The 10,621-nt window shown below is 42.2% G+C and overlaps 1 protein-coding gene across 1 annotated transcript; it reads right to left on the reverse strand.

Annotated features, from left to right (window-relative positions):
• Positions 1–1,767: 1,767 nt before the first annotated feature.
• LOC110929143 lies at positions 1,768–4,272 on the reverse strand. Its single transcript, XM_022172265.2, has 2 exons — positions 4,085–4,272; positions 1,768–3,654 (listed from the first exon to the last, which is right to left on the reverse strand). Exon 2 carries the CDS (start codon positions 3,652–3,654, stop codon positions 1,834–1,836), a length of 1,821 nt encoding a protein of 606 aa, XP_022027957.1. The 5' UTR covers positions 4,085–4,272; the 3' UTR covers positions 1,768–1,833.
• Positions 4,273–10,621: the final 6,349 nt, after the last annotated feature.

Below are 10,621 nucleotides of genomic sequence, written 5' to 3' on the forward strand. Positions count from 1 at the left end.
TTCCTTAACCCCGTTCCCAACCCAGGGAATCCCATGCTTTGTAAAGGGTGTGAACTCACCTTGGTTTGCTCGGCAGTCAAACACAGAAAGTCAATCAAGTCGCAAGTAGTCAATAACGTCCTAACACGGATATCACGTATAATCAGATTCGAACCAAGTAGTGCACAAATGTTCAACATGTTTGGCAAGCACGTTTAGCAGTAACAGTTAACAGTCAACAGTAGCACATACGGTTCACAAGTTCAGCCCAACTACTTAGGCCCAAACACGTAAAAGCAGTTAACACAGAAGCCCATCAGTCTGGCCCATTAACTAAGGCCCAAAAAGTGTGGTCTCGAGTCGCAACCGGACTCGCAAGCATGGTCTCGAGTCATGCTGTGTGTTGATTATGGATGGTTGCGAGTCGCAACCGGTGTCGCAACCGTAGTCTCGGTTCATCATGCTGAGGTCTCGAGTCGCAACGGGACTCGTAACCTGTGGTTTCGGCTTGTCCTGCTATGGTTGCGAGTCGCAACCGCGTGGTCTCGAGTCATCACGCTGTGGTTGCGAGTCGCAACTGCGTGATTGCGAGTCGGTAGCAGTCGTTTTCAAGTTCACGTGTTGATGCAGATGGTCAGATTAATGGTACAGTATAATCAGGCCCAAATCCGGAAACTACCAATAGCATTCCACTAACAGTTTTCCTAATCAGGTTACTAGTCAAAGATGGATCAAAATCACAAGGGTTTTCACATTCTTAACTATCATTCAAAGTGTTCTTCACATATTCAAAGCATATATTCAAGTTCTTCATAACATAAACAACACTTATTCACCCAAAATCATGAACAACCATCAAGATACAATTTTCTAGCATGCATCCTACTTGACAACCATATTTATTAGCCGATTTTTCTTAGTATAAACACCCAAACTTTTCGGATCAAACCCAAATGCAACCAATATCATCATTCACCTTTTTGTCATACCATGAACCGATTTCTTTTTCAAAACATTATGTAAAACTTAACAACTTAACATATTGTCACATAATCTCATCATACATTTATTCAAGCACAAACACATCATGAACATATTTGACACTTATGCATTCAACAATATCCAACAAGAAATACTAACCGGTTGGTGAGGTGTGTGTGTGCCGATCCAAAGTTCCAAACCCGAGAGTCCTTGTGCTAACCGATTAGATCCGAGAGTCTTGGAGGTGTGTTTGTGTTCTTAAGGCTTAGAGAGAGAAGTAGGAGAGTGTGTGTGTTGTATTGTTCAACAAATGGCAAGAACTAACTAAGGGTAGTTTATATATAGGCTAGTTCCAAGTGTGCACCCTTAGTGGGTTTCGAGTGGGGTTTACGGCCCAAAGGCCCAACCGGCCAAAGGTTCTCGGCCCAAGGCCCAAAACCGATTACTAGTCACTCGAGACCTCATGGTCTCGAGTCGGGTTCCTTGTTGTTTCGTGTCGGGTTCTCGGTTCACATATAACACGTACACATATAAATACAATACACACGTAACAAAGCACTTATCACATAAAAAGGTTCACGTTATCATTTAAACTAGTCACATAACGTACAAGCAAGTTACAACGAAAGGTTCTAAATTTCGAGTTGTCACACCAATGTATGGTACTTTTAAAATATAAGCCCGGGAAAACAAACCACTATCCTAAATAAGCGGCTAACTCATCACAAACAAACCAAACGACACACATCCCATAAAACAACACATAGAGTTTAAACACCACCAAGTACAAAACATGAAACGAAAGAAAGATAAAAAGACAATTAATTGTTCAGAAAGGAAAAAGCACGTGGACCTGAACATGTCAGAGAGTGCTCAATGATATGATGGACCCGGCGGTCCACCACGATATCCACCCAAATGCTCATAAAATGAGCTCATATCAAAAATGTCCGCTAAACCTCCTTGCGGACCTTGCTGCGACTGAGAAGAAGACGCTTGAGCTGTATGTGGTTGACTTTGGCGAGCCGAGTAATCATAAGGTGGAGGTCGATATGGGTAGGAGCTTTGAAAATGCGGCTCCGAGTATTCTCTTGGCAACCACATCGATCCATGAACCTGGGGCATCGGAAGACGGGGCATACCTGGCTCATATGGCTGCAACTGACTGAAGTCCACATGAGGTGGATTCTCGCAAAATGGAACTCCATTATAATAATTGAAATACTGGCGCGTTTGGTTGTCGTCATACGCCCTCATGTTCAATTCCATTTCATTGCTGATGTGACGTGCCCGGTCGGCACGTCGTAGAAATCCCATCATCTCCTCATGTTGTCTCTCTCTACTTTCCATTGACTCCCGATGTTGCCTCTCCCTACTTATTTCCAACCGCGAGCCTTGATCATACAAACACTGTTGCCACCTGTCCCAACCCGCATATTCTGGCGGTTGGCTACTCTGCACCCTTGCCTGCATATCGTCATCAAACACTCCCCAAGAGTAATCTGACTGCCGTGGCCCCTCATGCTGCCCACTTCCACTTTCTCTTACTTGCAAACCCGCTTCTCGCCTCAACCTCAATACCTCTTCATCACTAGAATCCAAATCGTCCATTTCGCCTCGACTTGGAGGTTGCTTCCCCCACTGCAACACCTTCAATTTAGCTCCATCTCCGAACTTGATTTTTATCCAGAACTTGGTTTTCATATAGGTTACTCTATCCCCATCACACGTCTCAGCGATCGACCAAGTAGCATGTGGCTTTTGAAAAGCCTTTTCAGAAATCGGTACCACCCTTTGTTGCCGAAGAAAAACACTAATCAAACGAGCATGCGGAATCAGCTTCTTTTGTCTTTTGTTCCGGCTTTGCCATATATGAAGCATCACCAACTGCCGAAACGACAAATGAATTTGCCCCGTCATGAGAGCGTAAAGCACCAACAACTCCCATTTCCGTATACCCATCATATCCCCCAACCGGGGTGCTACATTCGACAATACCAAACTCAATAACACCCTCACCAATGGCTTGAGGTTGTCTCGCTTCAGTGTGACCCCTTTTTCCAGCAAAAACAATTCCGAGAACATTACATTTTCAGCCACAATATCCTTCGGGTCACTGAAGTAATCCTTTTCTTTGATATAAGTGTAGAAGTTATCCCCCTTAGAATCAAATTTTGCAATTTGGCTCAACGAATCCAAAGACATGGTCGCCGGCTTCCCATTAACTTTCCCTGTCAATGTGACGGTTCTTGGCGGATCATTGCCATCATCCTTCGTTAGTGTACTTAGCCACTCTGTAACGCTTTTAAGATACACCTCTCCACTCTCGTTACCTCGAAAGCCCAACACTTCTTCCCAACCGAGTGCAGCAAATTTTTCATACAACCCCAACATCCGTAGATCGGTTATATTGATGCGCTTCTCGAAACAAGTATTTGTTCTAATAGAATGTGTATCGCCCATCTTTGCATAGAATAACTCAGCTTGGTATGCTGCATTTTGCTTATGCAAAGGTCCATCTCTCCACGTAGGGTGGTAAGGAACATCACCGTGCCCTCGTGGAGGTTGAACAAAATCATCTACTGGCGTTTCCCTAATCTCAATTCCGGTTCCCGTCCTTGCTCTTTTCGACCCAACCGCTACATTCTCTACTGATTGAGTTTCCTTTTCCTTTCCTTTGCGTTGTTTAGCCATCTACAATCACACAACGACAACCAAACACCTCAAGTTAATTCGAATCAGTGGATATTAATATGCTAGAACAAGTGTATAACCCGTGAGACCTCCCCACACTTGTTCTAAACCATGGCTCAACTTGTTACTAGTTAAATCATTACCCAAAATAATTTCAATTCACAAATTCAGTCCAAAACTCATAATGTGGTTCATTAACTAGCTTAAAAAAAATTTAACAACATCCCCTTAAGCCATAACATCAATCTAACCCCTCATATAGCAATTTTGCCCCGTTTCAATTCATTAACCAAGATAAAATCATGATTCCATCACCTATTACATGCTCATTTAACCATTAAATGACTAAACAACCAAGAACAAAGCATGAATATAACAAAAAATACCTTGACTTCATCAATTCAGAGCAAAATTGTAGTAAAAATCATACCTTTTTAGTTTAGAAAGGCTGGAGAACACTTAGAGAGCTTGTATATGAAGTTTGAGCAAAAAGCCCCAAATTTGAATTTTAGGGTTCTTCGAGCTCGACTTGATTCGTGCAAATCTGGGCGTTTTCGGTGAAAACCGAGGGCAAGGTTTTGTTCCTCTCGAAAAATTAGCCAAGTTAGGCTCTTGAATCACTCGTTGTTTAGCCATCTACAATCACAAGATAATTTGCAAAGTTAGCATACCAAGGTCCGGAACTCGCAGCCATTATAAACTCATCCGGAAAATGCTCATTGATCTCGGGTGTGAACTCCTCTACTTCAACCGGTAGTCGTGACAGGTGGTCAGCAACTACATTTTCACACCCCTTCTTGTCTCTGATTTCGAGATCAAACTCTTGCAACAGTAGGACCCACCGAATTAGTCTCGGTTTGGCATCCTTTTTCTCCATTAAATACCTGACTGCACTATGATCAGAGTAAACAATTACTTTGCTTCCACAAATATAAGACCGGAATTTATCCAAAGCATAAACAACAGCAAGCAACTCCTTCTCCGTTGTGGTATAATTCAACTGAGCATCGGAGAGGGTTTTGCTTGCGTAGTAAATAACAACCGGCTTCTTATCTACTCGTTGGCCAAGTACAGCCCCAATAGCGAAATCGCTTGCATCACACATTATTTCAAATGGCTTTGTCCAATCAGGTGATTGCAAAATTGGGGCTTGTACTAGTTGTTCTTTTAATGCATTAAAAGCGTTTAAACATTTATCATCGAATTCAAATGGAACGTCTTTTAACAAAAGATTACATAAAGGTTTCGTTATAACGCTAAAGCCCTTAATAAATCTACGGTAAAAGCCGGCGTGTCCTAAAAAGGAACGAACGCCTTTCACATTAGTAGGGGGAGGTAAAGTAGAAATGACTCTCACTTTTGCTCTATCGACTTCTATCCCCTTACTTGACACGACATGTCCTAACACTATACCCTCTTGAACCATAAAATGGCTCTTCTCCCAACTGAGCACTAGATTCGTTTGGACACATCTCTCTAATACCCTAGATAGTTCATCTAAACATGTATCAAATGATGACCCAAAGACCGAAAAGTCATCCATAAATATCTCTAGGGTGTCCCCAACCATATCCGAGAATATGCTCATCATACACCTTTGAAAGGTGGCTGGGGCGTTGCACAACCCAAATGGCATTCGCCTAAATGCGAATGTGCCATAGGGGCATGTGAAGGTGGTCTTTTCTTGGTCATCAGGGTGGATAGCAATCTGATTATACCCTGAATAACCATCAAGAAAGCAGTAAAATTTCTGACCTGATAATTTTTCGACAATCTGGTCAATAAAGGGCAAAGGAAAGTGATCCTTTGATGTGGCAGCGTTTAGCTTCCGGTAGTCGATACATACCCGCCACCCGGTTACCGGCCGGGTGGCTATCTGCTCACCATTATCACCCTTGACAATCTGAATGCCTGCTTTCTTCGGCACCGTTTGGGTTGGACTCACCCACGCGCTATCTGAAATGGGATATATGATCCCATTGTCCAACCACTTGATTACCTCTTTCTTTACCACTTCTCGCATGTTAGGATTAAGCCTCCTTTGTGTATCCCGTGCAGGCTTCGCATCTGCATCAGTAATAATTTTATGCATACAAACAGAAGGACTTATACCTTTCAAATCAGCGAGAGTCCACCCGATCGCAGCTCGGTGGGTCTTCAGCACTTTCAGTAGTGCTTCTTCTTGTTCTTTCTCCAAATTAGCTGCAATAATTACCAGGAGAGTCTGATCCTCTCCTAAGAACGCATACTTTAGATGCGCGGGCAGCTCTTTCAACTCTACCTTTGGTGGGCTGACTAGGGACGGTTTCAACCCTGAAGAAATCTCAGCTGGAAGGCTCTCCACTTGATGAGACCATGGAGGCCTTCTCTCCTGCACCGCTTGTGCTTCCAACTTCCGAACTTCCTCTTCCAAATCACATATGTGATTTTCTTCTACCCTGTCACAAAACAAACAACACTCGGGCACCTCATCCTCAACATGAGGATCGCATCCATCTATAATATCTGCCATGAAACATTCATCACTTTGAAACATGTCAGAAACATTAGAAAACACATTCAATCGGACCTTTCTATTGCCGAATGTCATATCGACCGTGCCGGTGCGACAATCGATCTGAGCATGTGCAGTGGCTAAGAAAGGTCGGCCCAAGATAACATTTGGTTGATTGTTTTTATCAGCAGAAACATAATCTAGCACCAAAAAGTCTACAGGGAAAAAGAACTCTTCCACCTTAACTATCACATCGCGAACTATCCCTCGAGGAAGCTTAGGGGTCAAATCTGCCAACACAACAGTTGTGTCGGCACGACGCAGTGGACCAAAATCATATTGGTCGTACAAGCTTCCCGGAAGGATACTCACGCTAGCTCCGAGATCCAACAACGCCCTACTCATTTTAAAATCGCCAACTTGTATAGAAATTAAAGGCGTCCCGGGATCTCGTAGCTTAGGTGGAAGGACCCCATTCAATACGGCACTAACTGCATCAGTGAGATCCACTTTTTTAGGGACTTTGTGCTGCCGTTTTTGAGTGCACAAATCCTTTAGATACTTAGCATAAGCCGGAACATGTTTAATGGCGTCGATTAAGGGTAAGTTGATTTTTACTTGTTTAAATACCTCTAAAATTTCCTCCGGTTGAGGTCCCCTTTTATTGATTATTTTCGTGTTACCCGGATCCTTCAAGGCTTCAGGAAAGGGAGGTAGAATATGTTCCCCGTCCTTAGCCTTGATTGTTTCAGAAGTTGTAGGTCGGGTGTTTTTACCATTACTTTTAACAATGTTAGGTTCCGACTCATCGTCACTCTCACCATTTTCACCTAAATCCTCCACCACACCATCCACGAGCTGTGGTGGAGTGTCGACCTTGTGATAATTCCTACCACTACGTAAAGTACTTACCTGGCCAACTGGACTGCCCTTCTTTTGATGAGCGGGATTTGGTGTTGTATCACTTGGTAGTTTCCCACTATTCTGTTTCAGCTCCTTCACATCGGTTGCAAGTTGGGCCATTTGTGTGGTTAATGATTGAACGGCTTTCTCTCGCATCTCCTCCTTCTGAGCAAGATTTTTCAATTCAAGTCTTTGACTCTGTAAGTCGAGCTGAATTGATTTCAACATCTCCATCATATCGTTACCCCCCGAAGTGTTAGACGACCCAGCTTGTCCTCTTTGATCATTTTGGTAGCCACCTTGAAAGTTACCCTGAAATCTGTTCTGATTGAAGTTTCTTTGACTACCAGACTGATTGTTGCCTTGAAATCCCGGATTTTGCTGATTATTCGCATTCCCATAGCTAAAATTCGGGTGATTTCTAAGGCCCGGGTGATATGTGTTAGATTGCATGTTGAAATTTCTTCCACCACCCCCACCTTGCACATAGTTCACATCTTCATTTTCACCAATTATGCTTGGGTATTGATCCGCTATATGCCCTAGATCTCCACAATGTCCGCACAATGGAAACTGACCATTTACCTCCGGTGGATTCTCTACTGCTCTCACTGTCGAATGTCGTGCACTTCTAGAGGATTGAGCCTTGCGTTTTGACGCCCTTGCGTTTCTCTCCAAATATTCCCAATCATCTTCTTCGTAATTCATTCCAAAAGTGCCATTGGATATTGAATTTACATCCCTGGCATCTTCATCGGTTAGGCCTTCGTGGAATGTATTAATCAGCTCCCATAAATATATCTCATGATGTGGACAGTTCTTGAGCATCATTTTGAAACGATTGAACGCTTCGTGAAATAACTCACCGGGTTGTTGTCGAAACGCTCGAATATCCTTCCTTGCATTGTTAGTACGCAAATGAGTATAGAACTCATCTAAAAATTGTTGCTGCATTTCGCCCCATGTGAAGATCGAAGCTGATGGTAGCGAATGAAACCATTGTTGCGCTTTGTCTTCAAGTGTGAATTGGAAAAGGACCAATTTCACATCATCAACTGAGAAACCTTGGCTTCTGATTGTGTTGCAACGTGCATCATATGCAGCAATGTGTAGATATGGTTCTTCATGTGCGTGACCATGAAACTTAGGCAGACTGGATATTGATTGCGTTCGAACTTCGAATGACCGCCCTCCTTGTAATTGCGGGATCACAACCGGTGATGGGTTGTTAACTATAGCAGGCCTGAAGTGGCTCTCTATGCCCCGAACTGGACCTTGATTATTTCGACGTGGAATTCCTTCCGGTAAAATCACTGGTCGGTGTAAGTTTCGTGGCAGCGGTCTTGCCTGACCCTGCATCTGAGGTGCCGGCGGTGGTAATGGAATGTCCACTACCGACCTTCTCGGAGCAGGCTGCTGATTGAGTGGGTCAGGTTGATGATATTGTTGTGGAATCTGTTGTATAGGCGTTGATTGCACATATTGTTGATACCCTACGTTCCCTTGATTGACTCTCTCGGCCGCACCCAATCCGACTGTTTGCCTCTCATAGCTACCCGTGTTGACCACTTGTCTATCGTTCTGACCCATGTAGTTATCATATTCCTCATAGCCATCATCAAAATCACCTGAGTTATTTCCTTGATCATAGATGGTTGATCTATAAATATTTGGCATTGGCTGACTTTGCTGTGAAATAACTGGTCGGGCGGCTGACGGAATTGATGTTGCGTTAGGTGCTTGAGTTTGACTCGGTAATGGAGTGTCATCAGGAATGATTCTAACGTAAGGAGACGACTGCTGTAAATTAACAGTCTGGGTCGTAGTTGGGTGTTGAAGAGATGTTGTTTGGGTGGAAGTTGGTTGATTGTTATCAAAGTTTGGGAAAAAGGTTGAGAATGATGGTACTGGAGATGTAGAGGTAGGTTGTGTAGATTGCGGTTGTTGTGGTGGAATTGGTATGGTAGTGTTTGGTGAAGGTTGGGTAGGTGTTGGCGAGAATTGTTGTGGTTGTGAAGTTGCGGGTTGTTTCTCCGGTGTTGCTAAGTTCTCCATTGTTTTAAATGTTGGTATAGGTGATTGTAGAATCTTGTTCTCACGATGTAGTACTCGCTTTGTATGCTTTACTGTTCTCTCGATCTCTGGGTCGAACACTAATGGTGATGACTTCCCGGAATTCCGAGTGTGATGCATACACTTCCTAGATCACCTTCACAAACAAAAACAAGAAAACCTCGCGTAAATCCGAACAAAACAGAACAAATTAAAAAGACACTATTTTTGGAATTTTTTTTTTTAAAAACTAAAACTTAACACTAAACACTTTGCGCACGCCTCCCCGGCAACGGCGCCATTTTGATGTCTGTCGTTATGGACATGCAAAAACCTATTTAAACTATTAGTATAGAATAAGCAGGGTATCGAACCAAGGGAGGATTGTGGAAAGTGTTATTATGCTAAGTATTTAATTAATTAATGCTAAGAAATAAAAATCAATTCAGAGTTTGACTGTTTGAGAGAATTGTCTAAGTTAACGAATAAAAACTAAGGTTTAAATCAATAGGTGAGAAAATGGTTCCTCCAGATTTCAGGTTTTCCAGTTAACTTCAACTATGTGTTTAATCGTTACCTACATAGACATAGGTGTTAAACCTGATTAACTAATTGTGATAACCAACGACTAAGTACTCCGGTCAATACATAACGGGAGGTTATCGAATGATTATCAATTACAATTTACAAACCCTAACCCCATGTCAAATATATCCCAATTACTAGAACTCTCGGGAACTGAATGCTTAGAAATTAAGGTTTAAATAAATGCAATTGTTTACAACCAATAAATCAAATCAAATCAAAGTGAAAAGCATCGAATGCTTAGATCACCAAGATAAAACGATTGTAGCAAACACATAGAATTGTCTAACTTACAAAAACCCTCCATCCGGAGGAAACCACAAAAAATTTAGCCGCTCATATTGGTTGAACGATCTTCACAGGCTTGAATAGTAATCAAAATCATCATCTTCCTTATAATATAATATAAAGAATGATAATAAAATTAATAAAACTCAATTGTTTGATCTCGTCCCCCAAGGTCGCATGTGGCGGCTGTGATGATGGATTATATGATGATTGTCTTCAAAAACTTCACTTGATGTTGACCATCAAAGGTGTGATCCTCCCAATTAATGATGTTGACTTCTTTTTTTTTTTTTTGTCTGCCGTGATATTGATGATGATTATGTTATTTTTTTTTCTCCCCAAATCATGGGCCCCTTAAAACAAAAATCTAGTAATGATCGGCCCAATTCTTGATGCATATGACAACTCGTAAGCTACAGCTAAAAACTGTAGCCTACGAAACAAAATTTCTGTCCAAAATTCCAAATGGCACAAACAACTCGTAAGCTACGAACAGAATCCATAGCTTACAGTTTGTGATCTCTGTTCCTTGCCTTTCTACGTAACATCTTTCAACAACTTACATATTGGCCCCTTCTAGTTTGTTTCTTCATTCTTCTCACATGTTCACTATATTATAACTTTCCATTAATTGCCAAATGACCC

This window comes from Helianthus annuus, chromosome 3, assembly GCF_002127325.2.
Source record: "Helianthus annuus cultivar XRQ/B chromosome 3, HanXRQr2.0-SUNRISE, whole genome shotgun sequence".
In the NCBI taxonomy this organism is placed as follows: Eukaryota; Viridiplantae; Streptophyta; class Magnoliopsida; order Asterales; family Asteraceae; genus Helianthus; species Helianthus annuus.

What these genes read in the sequence shown, in the direction of transcription:
- LOC110929143 (XM_022172265.2), bottom strand. Translation starts at nt 3,654, where the DNA reads ATGGCTAAACAACGCAAAGGAAAGGAAAAGGAAACTCAATCAGTAGAG.